Source organism: Convolutriloba macropyga, chromosome 5, assembly GCF_964194025.1.
Source record: "Convolutriloba macropyga chromosome 5, txConMacr16.3, whole genome shotgun sequence".
Lineage (NCBI taxonomy): Eukaryota > Metazoa > Xenacoelomorpha > Acoela > Convolutidae > Convolutriloba > Convolutriloba macropyga.
Genome location: NC_134472.1, coordinates 35,995,022 through 36,016,296, shown reverse-complemented (window position 1 = coordinate 36,016,296; position 21,275 = coordinate 35,995,022). Strand labels below are relative to the sequence as shown.

Genomic DNA, 21,275 nt, shown 5'->3' with positions numbered 1-21,275 from the left:
TGCAAAACTCAAAATTTCAAAAAATATGTCCTCAAAATTTTATAAAAACATGTCCGCAAACAGTGTTGAAGCCTTTAAGCCATGAGCTTTTCACTGAAGTGATAATAATTTTCCATTGGGCTTTGCCTACTCCAATAACAGATTCACGGTCTTATCTATATAATCTAGTGAAAACTTATAATATTTGAATGAAGAAATTATCAGATAACGATTCTATGCATCGAAAACAGTAACGCCACTTTAGCATAAATTGAAGTAAAACAGAACGATTTAGTTTTGAACCATATTCAAAACACCTATATTTAGAACCAAAAACAATTGGGTATTCAAGTAAATGCGGCTGTCGGTTTTATCAGTACAATATATAGTATTTTTTGTAAATACCAGGTTGAATTTTATGAAACGCTTCAATAAAAAAAACCCTTGGGATACGTCCCTACTTGAATAGTAATAGTTCATCACTAATATGTCTCACCTGTAAAGTACGTATTGATATTCATGCTCCGCATGCTGGCACGCGATCCATTACCACGATCAACTGATCGTGAACTTGTATGTAGGTTCAGACCACTTGCATCTGAGCTTGTGACCAACTTAATTAACAATTGCTTATCTCCATTCACGCATGCTAAATGCAATGCATTTGTGTGTAAATGGGGATTTACGTATGGTATCGTCAATCGGCTCAAAGATGGTGCAGCAAAGGAAGCTGTTGGAGACCCAATTTGAGAACGATCTGATAAGCCAATTCCAGCAGAAGATGAAAATCTTGCTGATGACGACTCGAAAGCCATACTGCTTGATGATCTGTTTGATCTCTGATTTGAACTAAAGTGATGATGGGATGATGTATAATTTCGGGTGTTTGCATCGCGATGATCAGGTCTTCTTGACGAGACAGACCGACTGTTTCTAACATTATGGTTGTCCATTTTTGTTAATTTTTAGCCCAACGAGGAGTCATTGAAAACCTGAAACCAATCAGTGTCCGAGACAAAGTAGCACTCTAGTTCAATTCAATGCATCGGATGCTTTTAAGTGGTATTCAAGTCATACTATTTCATGAAATTTTCATCATCGCAACCACGAAATCAACAAGTGGAGAATTGCTCGAAAAGTTAACACATTGAATAAAAATCTTCAGCTTACATTAGAAAATGTAGATGCAAACGGGGAACTGGCTTTTCTTGACATAAATACAAGTGTTAGCAAAGAAAATAAAATTTCAGGCGAATGGTACCGTCTGCCAGAATCGTCTGCCAAATGGTACGCCAAGAACGTACGTGAGACACCAATGGATAGAGGGGTTAAAAAATTATAATTATTTGAGAGATCAAAAACTACTTGCTGTACCATTTGATACAAGTTTCGGCTAGACTGGAAACCCAAAGTGGAAATTGTAAAGATTGATAAGAGAAGGTCATCAGTACAATACAAGTGCAAAGAAATGAAAATTAAGAGCAACAAGCAAGAAGGAGACTTTTGGCGGCGATCCACGACTTTGGCTAACCTCTTTGGACAGTTGCAGAGAAGTAATTGTCAATTAAAACTTAAATTGATTAACTAAAACGAACGTTTTCGAACATTGAGTTCATCGTCAGGTTTAAAAACTAAATGAAATCATTTACAAAGTATATAAACTTGTCTTTGACTATAATTCTAAGAAATGAGTTAAAATAACATCGAATTTTTGAAATTATTTACAGTTAAAATCACATTTACAACATTTTATTTACACTTATTACACTACAATCAGTTCATTTTTTTATTCAGGATTTTATGAAAATCCCGGGTATAATGCTTTCTATTCCTGAAAAAGGGATCTTTACTTTCATTCCTCTGTTTTTATTTTTTACTTTATGGGGTTGACAGAATTTCGAATTAACATGTACCAGAATATTTTTTGAATTTCAAAAGTCAAATTTTTGTATTTGAAATAGTAATTCAATGTCAATTCCCGCCCCGGATACTCATCGCGCGTATTTAATTGCGGTTTCAGCTTTTTGATGTAAATCGCTTCTATCGTCATTAGTTTTTCAACCCCGCGACATGCATCAAGAATCTCCCATTTTACGTTATGCGTTGTACCACAACAATCAACAAGGTGTTGTTCAACAGGGGAATCCTTCTTTTGATGCTCTGAAATTCTAGTGGTAACAGGTCGGCTGGTTTGGCCAACAGAGACGGAACTGCATCCATTACATGTAACTTTATTTACCACATGGGATTTCAGATTCTTATCAAAAGGTGATTTCACGGTGGGCAAGCTAGTTCTTACCTTTCCTGTTGTGAAAATGATTTGAATATCACACAATTTTTTCTGTCTACTTGCAAAAATTTGCGTGATATTTCCTCTGTATTGAACAAAAAACCTAGGTTTAGGCGCCCTATTGTTAAGACTTTTAAACTTTTTTTAAGATGTTGTTCATTTTGGGGTGGTTTTGCTGTGACCTTTTCCTTCGTGACTATTTTATCCAACGTCTCATTAACAATACTGGAGGACCACTCCGTTGGGTATTCATTTTCAGTCCAGATCTCTTGATTTTTCTTAAGAGCTACATCAAAGGATTGCCAGTCACTGGTCGTATGCACAGTCCCTTGAATCACATTTTTCTTATGTTGTAACGGTGCACAGCTACGGAAATTTAGGATTATGCCGGTATCAGTTGGTTTTTGTTACCAATGACAGCTGACTTTCCTATCTTCGTTTAGGTTTTTGTTTAGATCTAGGAATGCCAGGTCTCCACTTCTGTTTGGTGTCTCAAGAGTGAATTGTAAGTACTTGTGAAGAGAATTTGCTTACTCAAGGTAATCTAGAGGGTTCACCTTCACCGTGCACACTATCTCATCCACATGCCTCTTGAAAAATTTCAATTCCAGTGTGTCCTCTGTTCTACCTTTTTCTGTACAATAGGAACAGATCCAAACAATTTCCTGCATGGTCTGATATTCTGTGTCAGTGATACCTTGGCATTTTGCATGAAACCAGTTTTTGCATGATTCGCACTCGACTCCTTTCCCTCGGAAAGTAACGCGTCGGTTACAGTCAATGCATATCTTTTTTGTGTCAGGAGTTTTGATCTCCCTTCCCTTTTTTGGTTTCTGCAAAGATTTTTCAAATGATTTCATCCACAAATTTGCACAAAATTACCGCCAGCGAAGCACCCATTGCTAACCCGTCCGATTGATTGTACCACATTTTATTACACTTAAACTGAACACTCCTTACGGCTAGTCTCAAAAGGCTCTTCATAGCTGACCTCGGAATCTCAGGTACCTCATCACTGGAGTACAGTTCTTTAAGCACAATTTCAATTGCCTCGTCAACCGGTACATTGGTGTATAAATTTTTTACATCGAGAGATACCACTAGCTCATCTTCAACTAATTTGGTAGCCTCTAGAGCTGCTCTGGCATCTTTCGAGTAAGTCTCAATATTTGCACCTGGTAATTTCCCGAAAAAGGGAGAGAGAAATTTTTTGAGGTTCTCGTAACTGCTACAGGGTATTGACAGAACAGGCCGAAGCGGCGTACCAATTTTATGTACCTTAACAAGTCCATAAAGCCTGGCCGGTTGCAATCCAGTTGTCCTGAGCCTGTGATAAATCTTTTCACTTATCTTTCCCTGTTTCATTAATTAATGCAAGCTGCTATTTATCAGTTTTTCCGTTCTTATTGTTAGGTCATCACTTTCTCCATTACGAGGCACAAATTGACTGGAGCTCAGGATTTCATTTAGCTTATCCGAGTATGTTGTCTGTTTCATAACACAAAAACCGCGACCTTTATCAAAAGGTACAGCTAGTAGTTTTTGATCTTTCAAAAAATCATTAGCTTTTTAACTCCTCTATCCATTGGTGTCTCACGTACATTCTTGGCGTACCATTTGGCAGACGATTCCATTTCACATAAATTTTCACCATCAGTTTTGTTCTCCCTTAACTCTCGAACTAATCCGTCTACATCCGCAAGGTAGTGCACTTCATTAAATTTGTCCCTGACTACCTAACGAGAAAACGTCCAGGACAAATTTCGGCAGTTCAACACCGTCCAAGGTAACAACATTATTATGAGGTCCATTCTGCAAAGGCCTGTCTTGTCTCTCAGACAGCTTCGCTAACATGTCATTAAGTCTTTTACTAATCAATTCGGAATGATCTCTCATTTCCTCTCTAATGCTGTACACAATTGAAGGTAATAGTTATTTTTTCACCTCTTTTCACAGAATGCCCCTATCCTCTCCAAATTTTTCCTCGAACAATCTACGTCTTTGTTCCGCACGACATATTTCTTTCCTTAACAGCTTAAGCTGAAAACTGTGCACGGCTTGATCTGAAAAAACTTCGTTTTTGGGAATTCGGAACCTCAAAAAATCCGGAATGATGTCATTTATTACAGTTTTTCAACAAATCTAATCGGTATTTACAGTTTAACAGTTTATTTGAAGATTTTTAGGAATTGTTTTAACTAGTTGTTGTGCCTGAGAATGTGTCTAAGCCATGGTTGTGGTAGAATTTTGCACATCACGATAGCTCGCTCAAGAACAGGGGGCAATGAAGCCCAATTGTTCAGGAGCCACACTCTCGTTTTGTGCTCTTTCTACCAGTCTTACTTTTGCTCTCGCCTTCCTCAGTCGTTAAACTTGTTGTTATTCGTGGTTATGTGGTTTGTTAGCTCTTGAACACTACTTGGTCTGTAGTTATTTGAATTGTGGCTTGAGATACTGTTGTTAATTAGATCATGCCACACAACAATGTCGGTCCTTGCGCTCGATCTGCCCTTGACCAGAAGATTTTGAGCGTTTTTCGACCAAATCTTGGTATTGAGGTTGAAAGAATGTCCAGGTATTGTTGTTATTTTTGTCAGGAGTTCCTTCTTCTCACTGTATTGAACACTCTTTACCGCGTGATGGAGTGAGCTGGCTGCTAAAATATGAAACATCCTGTCTGTAAAATTTCACAAAATTACTACAATTTTGCATTCTCTTGCCTTTTCTGGGCCCGTTAGAGATCAAACTGACAATGATTAAAGATGCAAAGAAATAATTGTCAATTAAAATTTGAATTGATTAACTAAAACGAACGTTTTCGAACATTGCGTTATCAATCTCTTTGGACAGTATTTCGGTGTGGATCTGGCCAAGCTTTGCAATTACAGGACGAAACTTTCGACGGCGTATCTGAGCTATTTCAACCGCAGTTTCAACGCTTGAGTTGGCAATTGAAATTGCGCTTTAAGAACTGTACTCCCGTGAACAGGTTCCTGAGATTCCGAGGTCAGCTATGAAGAGCCTATTGAGACTCGCCGTAACGAACGTTCTTTTCAAAAGTAAAAAAATGCGGTACAATAAATCAGACTGTTTAGCAATGGTTGCACCGCTGAAGGTAATTTTGGCAAATTGTGGATGAAATGTTATGAAAATTCCTTGAGTAAACCAAATGAGGGAAGGGAGAAGAAAACCCTGACATGAAAGGAATGTCCATTGATTGTAACCGACGCGTTAATTTCCGAGGGAAAAAGTCGAATGCAAATCATGCAAATACTGGGTTCATGCAAAATGGAAAGTTATCACGGACGCGGAGTATAAGAACATGCAGCAAATTGTATGGATCTATTCCTGTTGTGCAAAAAATGGTGCGGCAAAGGACACTCAGGAATTGAAATTCTTCAATAGGTATATGGATGACATAGTGTGCACTGTCAAGGGGAACCCTCTAGATTACCTTGAGTTTGCAACTTTTCCTCACAAAAACTTACAATTCACTCTTGAGACACCGAATGGTAGTGGAGACCTGGCATTGCAGATGTAAACATAAAAATAAATAAAGATAGAAAACTTAGCTGTCATTGGTATCAAAAACCTACCAAAACCGGCATAATGGGTCTAGCTATTGAAAAATGCGCCAAAGTTTTGTTCAAAGGTCCAGAAAGCCACTTCTACCTGTGTGGAAGTCTCCTCCAAACCTCAGCTGGTGTAAAAGACTTAGGGATTCGGATACAATCCGATTTGACTTCGAAAATCCACTTAGAAGAAAGAATGAAGAAAACTAACCGAGTTTTCTATTCCTTGAGAAGAAATGCAGCCTATAAAATAATATGCGCATCAAACTGGGACGTTACAGATCGAGGATTCTGCCAGTTCTAATGTACGGATCCTCGTGCTGTAATTTCAACCGAGGAGATATGCGAAACTTGGAACGGTTTCAACGAAAGGTTGTGTCCTGGATAACAAAAAAGCAAGACACTGAGTTAATTCGAACAACTACGTTTGTCAAATCTACTCCCCTTGCCAATGTACTATCAGCTCAATGATCTTCTACTGCTATCAAGTCTTCCACAAATTCAACCGACAAAATCAGCCGGTGCTGCCTGGAAAGAGATCAATGAGAAGAGACGATTACTTTGGCTTAACGAAATAACGACTCGAAAAATCTCGCGGCGAATTCTTGTTTCGCACCCAAAGGATAGCCAACAGCCTTCGTCACAGCATTGACTTCGGAAATCAACACGGCCTAAAACACAGAATTCCAAAGCAAATGTGGAATGATATCATGATGCCGTACAAACCAAAAAACGTCTGCACGTGGCAGATCTGCTGTGACATGCCGGAGAGAGAAATTTTTTGAGGTTCTCGTAACTGCTACCGGGTATTGACAGAACAGGCCGAAGCGGCGTACCAATTTTATGTACCTTAACAAGTCCATAAAGCCTGGCCGGTTGCAATCCAGTTGTCCTGAGCCTGTGATAAATCTTTTCACTTATCTTTCCCTGTTTCATTAATTAATGCAAGCTGCTATTTATCAGTTTTTCCGTTCTTATTGTTAGGTCATCACTTTCTCCATTACGAGGCACAAATTGACTGGAGCTCAGGATTTCATTTAGCTTATCCGAGTATGTTGTCTGTTTCATAACACAAAAACCGCGACCTTTATCAAAAGGTACAGCTAGTAGTTTTTGATCTTTCAAAAAATCATTAGCTTTTTAACTCCTCTATCCATTGGTGTCTCACGTACATTCTTGGCGTACCATTTGGCAGACGATTCCATTTCACATAAATTTTCACCATCAGTTTTGTTCTCCCTTAACTCTCGAACTAATCCGTCTACATCCGCAAGGTAGTGCACTTCATTAAATTTGTCCCTGACTACCTAACGAGAAAACGTCCAGGACAAATTTCGGCAGTTCAACACCGTCCAAGGTAACAACATTATTATGAGGTCCATTCTGCAAAGGCCTGTCTTGTCTCTCAGACAGCTTCGCTAACATGTCATTAAGTCTTTTACTAATCAATTCGGAATGATCTCTCATTTCCTCTCTAATGCTGTACACAATTGAAGGTAATAGTTATTTTTTCACCTCTTTTCACAGAATGCCCCTATCCTCTCCAAATTTTTCCTCGAACAATCTACGTCTTTGTTCCGCACGACATATTTCTTTCCTTAACAGCTTAAGCTGAAAACTGTGCACGGCTTGATCTGAAAAAACTTCGTTTTTGGGAATTCGGAACCTCAAAAAATCCGGAATGATGTCATTTATTACAGTTTTTCAACAAATCTAATCGGTATTTACAGTTTAACAGTTTATTTGAAGATTTTTAGGAATTGTTTTAACTAGTTGTTGTGCCTGAGAATGTGTCTAAGCCATGGTTGTGGTAGAATTTTGCACATCACGATAGCTCGCTCAAGAACAGGGGGCAATGAAGCCCAATTGTTCAGGAGCCACACTCTCGTTTTGTGCTCTTTCTACCAGTCTTACTTTTGCTCTCGCCTTCCTCAGTCGTTAAACTTGTTGTTATTCGTGGTTATGTGGTTTGTTAGCTCTTGAACACTACTTGGTCTGTAGTTATTTGAATTGTGGCTTGAGATACTGTTGTTAATTAGATCATGCCACACAACAATGTCGGTCCTTGCGCTCGATCTGCCCTTGACCAGAAGATTTTGAGCGTTTTTCGACCAAATCTTGGTATTGAGGTTGAAAGAATGTCCAGGTATTGTTGTTATTTTTGTCAGGAGTTCCTTCTTCTCACTGTATTGAACACTCTTTACCGCGTGATGGAGTGAGCTGGCTGCTAAAATATGAAACATCCTGTCTGTAAAATTTCACAAAATTACTACAATTTTGCATTCTCTTGCCTTTTCTGGGCCCGTTAGAGATCAAACTGACAATGATTAAAGATGCAAAGAAATAATTGTCAATTAAAATTTGAATTGATTAACTAAAACGAACGTTTTCGAACATTGCGTTATCAATCTCTTTGGACAGTATTTCGGTGTGGATCTGGCCAAGCTTTGCAATTACAGGACGAAACTTTCGACGGCGTATCTGAGCTATTTCAACCGCAGTTTCAACGCTTGAGTTGGCAATTGAAATTGCGCTTTAAGAACTGTACTCCCGTGAACAGGTTCCTGAGATTCCGAGGTCAGCTATGAAGAGCCTATTGAGACTCGCCGTAACGAACGTTCTTTTCAAAAGTAAAAAAATGCGGTACAATAAATCAGACTGTTTAGCAATGGTTGCACCGCTGAAGGTAATTTTGGCAAATTGTGGATGAAATGTTATGAAAATTCCTTGAGTAAACCAAATGAGGGAAGGGAGAAGAAAACCCTGACATGAAAGGAATGTCCATTGATTGTAACCGACGCGTTAATTTCCGAGGGAAAAAGTCGAATGCAAATCATGCAAATACTGGGTTCATGCAAAATGGAAAGTTATCACGGACGCGGAGTATAAGAACATGCAGCAAATTGTATGGATCTATTCCTGTTGTGCAAAAAATGGTACGGCAAAGGACACTCAGGAATTGAAATTCTTCAATAGGTATATGGATGACATAGTGTGCACTGTCAAGGGGAACCCTCTAGATTACCTTGAGTTTGCAACTTTTCCTCACAAAAACTTACAATTCACTCTTGAGACACCGAATGGTAGTGGAGACCTGGCATTGCAGATGTAAACATAAAAATAAATAAAGATAGAAAACTTAGCTGTCATTGGTATCAAAAACCTACCAAAACCGGCATAATGGGTCTAGCTATTGAAAAATGCGCCAAAGTTTTGTTCAAAGGTCCAGAAAGCCACTTCTACCTGTGTGGAAGTCTCCTCCAAACCTCAGCTGGTGTAAAAGACTTAGGGATTCGGATACAATCCGATTTGACTTCGAAAATCCACTTAGAAGAAAGAATGAAGAAAACTAACCGAGTTTTCTATTCCTTGAGAAGAAATGCAGCCTATAAAATAATATGCGCATCAAACTGGGACGTTACAGATCGAGGATTCTGCCAGTTCTAATGTACGGATCCTCGTGCTGTAATTTCAACCGAGGAGATATGCGAAACTTGGAACGGTTTCAACGAAAGGTTGTGTCCTGGATAACAAAAAAGCAAGACACTGAGTTAATTCGAACAACTACGTTTGTCAAATCTACTCCCCTTGCCAATGTACTATCAGCTCAATGATCTTCTACTGCTATCAAGTCTTCCACAAATTCAACCAACAAAATCAGCCGGTGCTGCCTGGAAAGAGATCAATGAGAAGAGACGATTACTTTGGCTTAACGAAATAACGACTCGAAAAATCTCGCGGCGAATTCTTGTTTCGCACCCAAAGGATAGCCAACAGCCTTCGTCACAGCATTGACTTCGGAAATCAACACGGCCTAAAACACAGAATTCCAAAGCAAATGTGGAATGATATCATGATGCCGTACAAACCAAAAAACGTCTGCACGTGGCAGATCTGCTGTGACTGTCAACACTGCAGAGAGACACGGACTAATTTTCTATAACTGTTTTGGTCGGGAGAAATCCTTTCTGTAAAGAAAAATCCCAACAACAACAACAACAACAACAATATTCCTAAATTTCCTTAGTTGTGTTCCGTCATAACAGAAAAATGTGATTCAAGGGACTGTGGATAGGACTTTTAATGCAACCAGTGACTGGCAGTCCTTTGATGTAGCTCTTAAAAAAATTCAAGAGATCTGAGAAGACTGAGTGGTCATCCAGTATTTTGAATGAGACGTTGGATAAAATAGTCACGATAAAAAAGGTTAAAAAACACAAAAAAGAACGACGTCTCAAAACAATTAAAAACTTTTATAAAAATGAGCTTTAACCAAGATTTTTTGTTCAATACAGAGAGAACATCACTCAAAACTTTGCAAATAGACTAGAAAAATGTTTGATGTTCAAAAATTTTCACTTCGAGAAAGCTAGAAACTTGCCTGCCCACCCCGAAATTATCTTTCGTTAAGAATCGGAAATTCCATGTGGTAAACAAATTTTTATTGAATAGATGTAGTTCCACCTTTCTTGGCCAAACCAGCCAACATGTAACCACTAGAATTGCGGATCGTCGAAAGAAGGATTCCCTTTGTTGAATGTTGTGGTACAGCGCATAATATTGAGTGGGAGATACTAGATGCATGTCCCGGGTTTGAAAAACTATTAGCAATAGTGCGATCTAAATCAAAAACTAAAACTGCATTTAAATACGCAAGATGAGTAACACGGGCGGTGTACGGAGATTGAAGTATGTTCAAAAACGAAAAAAAAAAATACTTTTGAAATTCAAAAATTGTTCACGTAAGTTCGAAATTTTGTCATTCCCAACAAGTAAAAAACAACAATAGAAGGGAATGAAAAGAGTTTTTTTCAGGAATTGAAAACAAGACACCCCGTTTTTTCAAAAACTCCGGACTAAATATTGAAGTAATTTTATTGTATTAAGTGTAAAAAAATGTAAATGTGGTTTTAACTGTAAATAGATTCAAAAGTTCGTTGTTATTTAAATTAATTGATTAAAATTAAACGCAATGATAAATATATGTATATATATATATATATATATATATATATATATATATATAGATACCTTGTAAAAGATATTATATGATTTCTAAACCTGGCGAATGACGCAATGTTCAAAAACGTTCGTTTTGTTAAACCAATTTAAGTTTTTAATGGAAAAATACTTCTTCTCTGGAAATAGTACCGTAAGCGTATTGATACCTCTACAATTCTAAACTTTCGTAGCTGTGCCCCATTGCAACATAAAAAAAACGTAATTCAAGGTACTGTGAAGAAGAATTTCCGTAGCACGAGTAATGTCTAAAGTTTTGACGAGGCACCTAAAACAAACCAGATGTAGATGAAAAATCAATAGACTGAAAGTTGGACTGCAAAAATGGTAAAGAAACTGGAAATGGTAGCGGTAGGAAGACAAAAAGCCCCAAGTACCGAGCAAAATGATACCATTGGTGAAAAATAGTCGAAGAAAATCTTCTATTTTTTAATAGATAAAAACAGCTAAAAGTCGAAAGCAAAAACAGTTATATTAGTCGAACGTTTTCGCATAAACTTGCATCGTCAGTATTCAAAAACTTATTATGTTAAATATTTACTAAGATGCAAACATACAGCAACGTGTCATGTTGATCTATTTACATTTCCAAATTTTTCTAAAGTTCCAATATGTCTCAACTCTAAAATTTGTTAAAATGTTAAAAGAACTTTGAAACTGTTAATATGGATCTGTCTCTATATCGGCTTTGAATAGGAGATTTTCGTTTTGATGAACAATATAACGCTGACAAATGGCTACTAGAAAAACTTTTTAGGCAGAACAAAAAATTTTTGCACTTAATTCTAAAGTTTTGGTTCCCTGCTCTTTTACTCGTCCCGCGTATTCAGCTGTGACTTGCGTCTACAAATGTGTAGAGCCTCTATGGTCATAAGTTTTTCAGTATCCTGGAACTGATCTATTTTTTTAGAATTAAAGGCCGTTAGAACCCCACAGCATTCTAAAAATTGTTGTCCCACCGATTAATTGTTTTTTGATGCTCCAAAGTTCTTGTGGTCAAATGTCGACGCGTCTGTCTACGCATCTACAATAATTGACTTCGTAGACCACATGAGAGTTCAAATTGCCATCAAAACTGGAAATCAGAACTGGCAAACAAGTTCGTAATTTTTTTTTAAATGCAAAACAGAGGCAATTTTATCGTGCGATTGAAACACAAACTAAAGAAGATATCTCGCTTAAATACTATTTTTACGACGAGGAAAAAAACTTGCTTGCCTTCGCTTCAGTCGAAATTCGATAAAATTTCGAAATCTCTAGTGGCTGATGAAATTTATTGCAATGGATGTGAATCAACTTATGTCGGTCAGACTTTCCGTCATTTAAGCACTCGGATCAAAGAGCACCAAAAAATTCATTCACCGTTAGGGCAGCACGTTAGCGACCACTGTGTTTTGTCAAAGACTTTTAATTGGCGAATCCTTGACCAGTTCAGCGACACTGAAAAAAGGATTTGCGTGGATGCATTGCACACAAGGCAACAAGAACCCAAAACAAACACGCGCGACTAATACTGGGAGCGGGCGCGAGCTGACACTCAAACATCAGCTTGAAATATGGGTCGGCTTGTTCAAAAACATAACCGACTAACTTCGGGCGAACTGTTCTCAAACAAGCCGCGAGCCGCTAGCTTTATCTGTAGCCAGAACGTTGAAATGAGGCTAGCAGAAGCTTAATTGAAGGGGCATGAGGTGAGGCTAACAGTTGATAGCATGACGCCACATAACCCCAGCTGAAGTTCGGCATCAACAAATGAGTTAAAGATAAGGGGAGAGAAAGAAAGAGAGAAAAATATAGCTAAGAATGTATTCCGTGGTGAGATTATAGACGGCAAATAATTTTCTAGCCTCGTTAGTAATTGAATCATCTAGAAATGTTTAAAAATCAGAAAAAGTTTCCACAGTTTGCAGTGAAAATATGTTCAAAATATTTTGTCTCTGGAGTTCTGTCCTGTAATCCATCTGCTAGACTGAAAAATTTTCGCTGGCCAGTAATTATCGTTACACTCAGAATAGGACAAAAACAATCAAAATATTAAAGATCCACGAATTAGGAACATGATAATAATTATTCAAAAATATTAAAAAAACATATATTTTATCAAAAAATTCCTAAAACTGGAGTCAATAAAATACTGATAACCATTCCATAAACTCTAAAAACTATGCGACAGCTTACCATCAAACCTTGGAGGAGACCCCTAGGACACTGGTGTTGGAAAAATGATAAAAAATTTTAAAAAAGATCACAAAAAACTTGAAAAAATTGCAAAGAAATCTTTCAAAATTCCTGATATTAAAATCTTAAAAAGCATTTCATGAAATCTAGGCGCTATTCAGTAGCCCTATAATTTAACTCCTGAGAAATTTTGGGGCTCTTGCGGCTAAAGAAAAGTAAAAACCACAAAAATTTTACAAAATTTCAAAAACTTTTGAAAAATTATCAAGTTTATAGAAAAACTGCTAAATTTGAGATAACAAATTTGAAAACTGAAAACTAATCCATGGCCAGAAAACATTTTCAGATACTTTATTATCAAATCTAGGGTCACCTAGGGCCGAAAAAACTCAAAAAAAGACAACAATTTTCAATAAGTTTGAAAAAAATTGTGAAAATTATTATAAAATTGAAGACTTGAAAAATTTCGTTGGCCAGTAATGATCGTTAAACACAGAAAAAGACAAAAAGAATCAAAAACTTTGAAGACAATCGGAATTTGTAACAAAATGTTGCTAAAATGTACGATATTAAAATCTTCAAAAATATTTCAACGTCTCAAGACACTATCCATCATCTCCAGTTCAGGCTTTAAATAGTTTCAATGGCTTCTAAAGATCCATAAACCTTGAGCATGATAATAATTTTCCAAAAATTTGGAAAAAAAAATAAATTTCATCGAAAAATTGCTAAAATTGGAGTCATTAAAATTTTGATAATCATCCCATTAACTCTTGAAACTATGCGACAGCTTATTGTCAAACCTTGGAGGAGGTCCCTGGGACTCTGTTGCACGAGAAATTAAAAGGATTCAAAAAAATTCAGAAACTTGAAAAATTGCAAATGTTTTTTTTCAAAGGTTGCCTAAATTCGTGTTCTTAATGCCTTGAAAAACATTCTATTACATCTAGAAAAAGTGCAGTAACCTTTTACCAAACCTTAAAGGAGATTCCATGTCTCTTGAGGCTAGGAAACCTAAAAATATAAAACATACTCAAAACAATTGGAAACAATGAATTTTTTTAAAATTGCCTAAATTTGTAACATAAAAAAATTGAAAATTATCCCATTATATCTTTAATCTAAGAGGCAACATGTTTTCAAACCCTAGACGAGGTTCATTGGCACTTGAGGCTGAAAAAAAAACAAAAAAGTTTCAGAAAGCTCGAAATCAAGAGATATTTGGTACAAATTTGCGCGTTTTTATTTGGATTACAAAAACATATAGCTGTTTTAAAGGTAACAAAATGTACTAATAGCCTGCAAAAGATCTTTATCAACTTAAACCAGCCTCAATTTTAAACTGTTCTAAACAAAAATTAGAAAGAGGACAAAAAAGCACAAAAAACCTGCAACACTTTGGGCTCAAGAACTGCTAGTAATGATCTTTTACCCTTAAACTACGGCCTTCCAGGCAGTTTCCTCACATTAAGCACTTGAGGGACTACTAAACAAGGCAAAGGGCTTTTAATGAAATTTAATTCCCACTGGGGTCTACCTGTTTATCTTGTTTTTAATGACGAAAAATCAAATGGGTCAGACAAAAATTCGGTCAAGCAAAAAATTGGACGAAAGAAACAGACAGTACTAATATAGATGTTGCAAATTTTGTTTAAGAGCACCTAAAAAATTTTAAGAATGACACATGCAAAGAGCGAAAAATCACTCTAATGTTGGAATACAGTATATCAAAATTTCAGAAACGGAAAAAAAAATTAGCGACATGCTTTGAAAATGGAAAAACAGTGATTTTGGAAATATCTAAAAGTTCCAGTAAAACAAATTGACCAATTCCAAGAACTCAAAATCCTTAATATTTGTATTGACTGCTAATATATTCTCATTATGATTGAAAACACTAATAGAGTAAAAATGATAACCTGACCATACTAGAAACAGCGAAATTATTCGTTTTTATATTTAGTAATAGACGAATTGACTTTTAATTTCTTTAAGGTCGTACATTTCAAAACTTTATGTTGATATTTTTAAACTATCCTCAAAAGCCATTGTGTGATATCATTCGTTTTTTGTTCTCAATTCTGCTTTCAACGTTCAAAGTCTTCAAGCTAAGATACATGCTACAGTGTTCTGAAAAAGTTGTTCCAGGAACCTCCTGAACAGAGTTTTTTGACCCTAGAACTGTGAATTAGAGATTCTACACTGAGCTACTTTTTATGTTTAAGAATTCTCATCAGGAGGCTAACGCTTCCGTTGATCACCCATCGGTGTTGTCCATTTCACTCATATCAACACAAAAGGCGTCGTACTGTTGAGGGACCCACTGTTTATCCAGTCATGCTTTGAAACAGACCAGTTCATCTGGTACCTGATTCCACTTGTTTGGTGCTTTAATTGTAAAATTTTTCTTCCTCAGTTCAGTTCTTGGTAAATATTTGGCACTGGTTCCCCGTTTTGTCTCTTCAATTCGTTCCAATTCAGCCAGTTGAAAGATTCGTCTCGTAATTTTTGTCAGTATCTTGTAGATTTGTATCCTGCTGTCTCACTTCCTGCCATAGTTTAATGTTGGCAGCTTCACTAATTTGGTTCTTTTTTGGTGGTTTTTTCCTCTAACCTCTCTCACCATGCGGGTTGCTCGATGTTGTACATTCTCAATTAGAGTTACGTGTTTTTTTCATTAGTGGACACCAAAAATTGTTTTCATAATAAAAGTGCGGCTGAACAAGTGCCTTCCGTAGCTGAAGAAATGTCTGCATTGTCATCATTCGGTAGGTTTTTTTGATCACCGCAAAGACGGAGTTCGCTTTTTTTACTGGTGATGTTCCAACGAAACTCGAAGGTTAGCTTTCGGTGTATGCTTATAACCAGGTCTTTTACTGGTTCAACAACGGTTAGTTCTTCGTCGCTATCCCAGAGATAAAACCAATCTGTTTGATTTTTCTTCGCTGATAGAGTCAGTCTAACGCATTTTTTTAAATGAAACGTTGTAGATTATGCTTGAACCACATGGCAAGATTGTTCACATCTCCTTTGAGTAGTCTCTGATTGTCTTCTTTAGTAATTTTTCCGAATAATGTAGCGTCTTCTGCAAAAATTAGTGCATTCTTGCATTGAATTTATGTACATGATCAAAATAATAGGTCCCAAAGCTGACCCTTGCAGAGTGCCACTAAGGATTTGTTGCCGATTCGAATAAGTCCCTCTTAACGCAACTCTTTGTTGCCCTGATGTGAGAAAACCTTTCATTCATTCACCTGTTTTGCCTTTTATTCTGTACCTTATTTTCAACAGAGTTGTTGTTACTTCACTGAACTGATTTGAAACGAGTCTGAAATAAGGTTGACGCGCTCTACTGTGGTTACTTTTGGAGGGGTGAATCAACAAAATGAACGAAGGCTTTGTTTTTGTTGTGACTAGCGCTTCATATGTATGCCGGACTGTTGCACTCAAAAATGTACCCTTTTATAAATATCAAACAATAAATGCTAAATTAGCCTAATATTTATGATAATTCTAAATTGTTTCATGCCTGTAAAGATCGTGACGATTCTGGCCTATCTACTGATGCATCTTCTCTTGGCGTCGATTCACAACCACAAGAAACAGCAACCTAGTTATTTCCAAGAACAGGCTGTACTTTTCCAAAGCTATTGTTAATACTTATAAATTATCCACAAATGCAATTTTTTAGCTTAATTTTTAGCTTAATTTATTTTATTTTCTCATTTCTGATTTCTACAAGACTAGATTTTAAAAATTTTCAAGCAATGATACATAATACAGTGTTCTGAGAGAATTGTTCTAGAAACTTCCAAAACATAATACTTGGATTCTAGCACTTTTGAGCGGAGGTTGAGTATTCTGATCAGCAGACTCACGCCGCGTCTAATCATCTCACCCGTTTTGTCCTTATATCGTTTTGGAGGCATCGTAAAGATGAGAAGCCCAGTGTTTAGCCAACTCCTTTAAAACAGTCCAGCTATGGGCTTGACACATCAACTTGGAGCTAATTCCACTCATTTGGTGCCTTCACTCTAAACTGGTTCTTCCTCAAGTCAATCATTGGTTTCTTGTTAAATATTTTGCACTGGTTCACCCTGTGTCTATGCAAATTGTTTCAAATAGGCTAATTTTTACCTTTCCGTCGGAATTCTTTGTCACTATCTTGTAGAATGAATCATCTTTCCTCTCTTCCGGGGATAGTTTAATGTTGGCAGAGTGAGTACCTTGATACTCTCTTGGTGGTTTTTTCTTCTGATCTCACCAACCTTGCGGGATGCCCGACGTTTTACATTCTCTATTGGAGTTACGTGCTTCATCATTATGGGACACCAGATTTTGTTTGCGTATTGAAGGTGCGGTCGAACAAGTGCCTTGTATTGCTGAAGAAAAGTCTGCATTGTCATCATTTGGCAGTTTTTCTTGATCACCGCAAGGATGGAATATGCTTTCTTAACTGGTGATGTTATTTGAAACTAGAATTTTAGCTTTTGGTCTATGCTTACTTCGAGGTCTTTCCCTAATTAAACTCAGTTCTTCATCACTGTTCAAGTTGTGGACCCAATATTTTTGACTTTCCTCCGTTGATAAGGTCGATTTAACGTCTTTTTGTGAGTTGAAACGTAGTAGATTATGCTTGGACCGCATTGTAGGATTGTTCAGATCTTTTTGGAGTGGTCTGGTCGTCTTCTACCTTGATCCTTTTAAATATTTTTTACTATCATATGCAAAAAAGATATTGGTTATTTCGTGCAGACTGGCATTGAGATTATGATAATGATAAATGGACAGTTCCCAAAACTCACCCTTGTGTGATATCGCTTCGGACTGGTTGCCAGTTCGTAGAGGTCCCATGTAGCGCAACCTTTCGTTCCCGTTTTGTGAGAACACTTTTTATCCAGCCCATTATTTTGCATTTTATTCCAAATACTTCGCAGTACAAGCCTTATTCCTTCGCAATACCCCTCCGATAAACCGCTGTTGACCCGTACGGGACTGCTTTTTGTCTAGTCTGATATAAAATTGACGACCTCGATTGTGGGTGGTTCCTGGAGGAGTGAATTATTAAAATGAACAAAGGATTTTTTTGCTGTGACTAGCGCTCCATATGGATCCTGTGCTGATGCATTGCTGCAGCATTTTGTTTCTCGAAGTATGCCTCATATGTATTTAGTGTTAATTTCTTCCTAGGTGATGATTGTTGGCATGTTGGTTTTTCATGCATAGAGTGTTGTGTCTTCGTGAAGTTTGTATGTATTGTGGCTGGTTGCTGGTTTGTATTTTGTTGCTTATTAGTTCTTCTTGCTGTCCGGAGTTGATCTAATTTTTGTGATCATTGATATTGTTAGCCAATGCAATCAGTTTGTTGTGCTCCAATTGCGTTGCCTTTGAGCTGGATTGTTCTGCTTGGTTTGGGTTTGCTTGCTTAGCTTCGTCTGCAAGAGCAAAAGATTCATTTTTTGTTCATTCTTGCTCGTGTTCTCTATTTGTTTAAAAGGTTACCATATGTGTTAGTCGTTTTGGAGGTGAGGTGCCTGAAGGTGTTGTTGGTAATATATGTGTGACAATTTCCAGATCATTTTGCCCTTTTACGGTGTTTTTTGAGTGTCTGTATCTAATGTTATTCTGTGAGTTTCTTAGTTTGCTATGGTTCCATTGGTGTTTTAATCTTCCACGTGGCTTTGTTGATTTGTGCGCTTTTTTTTGTGATTTGGTTTTTTGAGCATAAAAGCGTGGAAGTTTTATTACCAAATGTGATTTTTAGTTTAGAAAGGATCATCTTAACCGGGAGGCGCTCGTGGCTAAGCAGCTGTGAGTTCTCGAAGAGATCGATTACAATGTTGGGGCGTGATGTTTGAAGTACCTCATCGCTGTACTGTACGTTCATCTTGGGTTCCAAACATGTATCCATTTTCGGCAGTACCGAACGTTTGAGGAGGAGTCAGTCTAAAACAATTTTTTTCTTTGAGATACGTTAATTGATAATATTTTGTTTTAATAGTAGGTTGGAAATTTCTGTGCCTGAAATTTGTCCAAAATTTGCTTCAAAAATGTTATTTTTATTGGTGTTGTTTGGTATCAATTTTAAATTTTCTTATACGTTTTGCGATAACTGTGATTTAATTTTCCGATGATCAGGGCGGACCTTTCGATTTTGATCCTAATCTTTAAATCGTTTGGATTAGTCTCTCAACCGCTCTCGTTGCTATGTGATCTCCAACTGGAACCAAATTTAGTTTTATTTCATTGTTTGCACAAAATACGTTGACGTCTCATGAGTTGTGCTCGGTCACACCTTACCGAACGCCGTGCAATATGTAAAATAAATCTAGGTAGTTTATTGATGTTGCTGCATCACAATCTTTAAATACATGAGCGGCTGGAAATATCGGGAAGTGGTCAACTGATACTAGAAAGTGATAATTAAAAACAGGATCTCTAAAGAATATTGGCCCGCAACCCAACGCAATATCCTTTGGAGATCGTCATTGGGTTCTACAACCGCGGAAACGTTCTTAATAGATGTTTCTGGATAATTCGTTCTATCATTGGATATTTGTACTTTGTTTGAAGCATGCCTTGCCTGCCCGGGTTTTCGTTGTAATGTTTTTTTGTATACAAAAAGTTTCTGAGATTTATGAATTCCTCATGGGTGAAAAGTGTTTGGTGTAGTGTCTTTATCAAAAACTGTTTAAGTTCTTGTGGTGTAGTGATTGTGTTATTGCAAAGAATGCATACCGATTCTGTCACTGCCAGTTCTTTAAGATTTATCATTCGTATAGGGAATTTTCATTTTTCGTAGACTCTGCAGGGAACTCCTCGCCAAATCCTCGCCAAATACTGGCCAAGTATTTTCTGCCGTCCAGCATTTCACTCGCATCTCGGATGAGATGTATTTTGGGTGGGTGAACTTTTGATTGCAACGGGTTTAGTTTCTTTTTTGTTATCGTCGGAGTCTGTCTGTGTGCTTGATATGACAAACGTGCGATTTGGTGTTGAATTTTAGGTCCATTTCTGTGTTTTTGTTGTTTGGAGGTGAATCTTTCTTGTTGGGGTCTCGGAATAGTATAACAATGGAGCATTGCTGTATCCTCAAAAGGTCTTCCTCTTTTGAAAACGCCTAATTTGTGTACTATTGGTTTTCATAATAACTTTTTTATGGATTATTTGGAATTATGGAGGTTCGATGTAAATTGGAAAATTTTTAATTCTGGAATGTTCAAAGTAATGTTTGAATGACCTCTTGTTTGAGAGTGCTATTGAAATGAATAGTGTAGGTAGCAGAACTGGTGCATATTTTAACCGTGTTTTCAGCTCTATTTAAGACGTAATTTTTACATGACTAGTTCTCTATTTGTTTGGGAATGTTCGTTCTATTTAATCGTAATATATTTTGTATTGTTGTGAACTTAAAGTTGTAAATCCATTTTATTGCAGTGTGTGTGTGTGTGTGTGTGTGTGTGTGTGTGTGTGTGTGTGTGTGTGTGTGTGTGTGTGTGTGTGTGTGTGTGTCTATATGTGGGGTGGAGGGCGCTCCGTTTGAATTTATTCTGAAGTAGCCAGCAAAACCTCTTTCTTTGCCTGGGATATGATCGAAGTTAAGTTGAAGCCGATCTTCCCAGCGAGTTAATCTCATCTGATATGTTTTTAATCTCCTCTGCATCCTTTTAGGCTAACTAACAATAGGGCTTGGTTAAATTTCAGGACTCGGAGATTTGTTTGGAGTGTAAATTTTTTGGTAACGTTTGCGATGCTTTATAACAAACCACTGTTAGGAGTTCAAATTCGTTGGTGATATAACTTTGTTCTTTGGCAAATAGAAATTTAATTGCGAATGCAATAATGAGCCATATACTCTCACTTTTGTTCTATACATGCGTCTAAACCGTTTTTTTGTTTCACAGTCAGATTTTACTATTGTTTTTTGTCAACATCAAAATGTTGACTTACAGGCAATTTCGCTATAGGTTTCTTGATTTTATCTAATGTCTCCGTATGGACTTGATTCCATCTAATTTCATTCGACGAGTTTATAATTTCTCACTTCAATATTGAGCGTAGGTTTCCGGAAAATTTTGTTGTATACTTTCCGCGAATGATCATAGCTTTAGTGTATTAGTGGGTCTAATTTTGGCGGTGATTCTGTTTTTGTTACTAGCGAAGTACCTTCATCGGGAGTAGTATTGAATCCTAGCGAATCCATTGTTTCGTTTGCAAATTCGCAGTTTTGTAGGTTG

The 21,275-nt window shown here is 37.1% G+C and overlaps 2 protein-coding genes across 4 annotated transcripts in view; one reads left to right on the top strand and one right to left on the bottom strand.

Moving 5' to 3' along the window:
- The window catches only part of LOC142339358 (uncharacterized), a 106,551-nt gene extending 105,551 nt beyond the window's left edge, over positions 1 to 1,000 (bottom strand). For both annotated transcript variants that reach the window (XM_075389356.1, XM_075389357.1), the window contains exon 1: positions 476 to 1,000. In XM_075389356.1, coding sequence (XP_075245471.1) covers positions 476 to 932 — 457 coding nt within the window. In that variant the 5' untranslated portion in view covers positions 933 to 1,000. The remainder of the gene's footprint in view (positions 1 to 475) is intronic.
- The window catches only part of LOC142339359 (choline transporter-like protein 1), a 246,177-nt gene that overhangs the window by 4,596 nt on the left and 220,306 nt on the right, over positions 1 to 21,275 (top strand). The gene's annotated exons all lie outside the window — the stretch shown is intronic.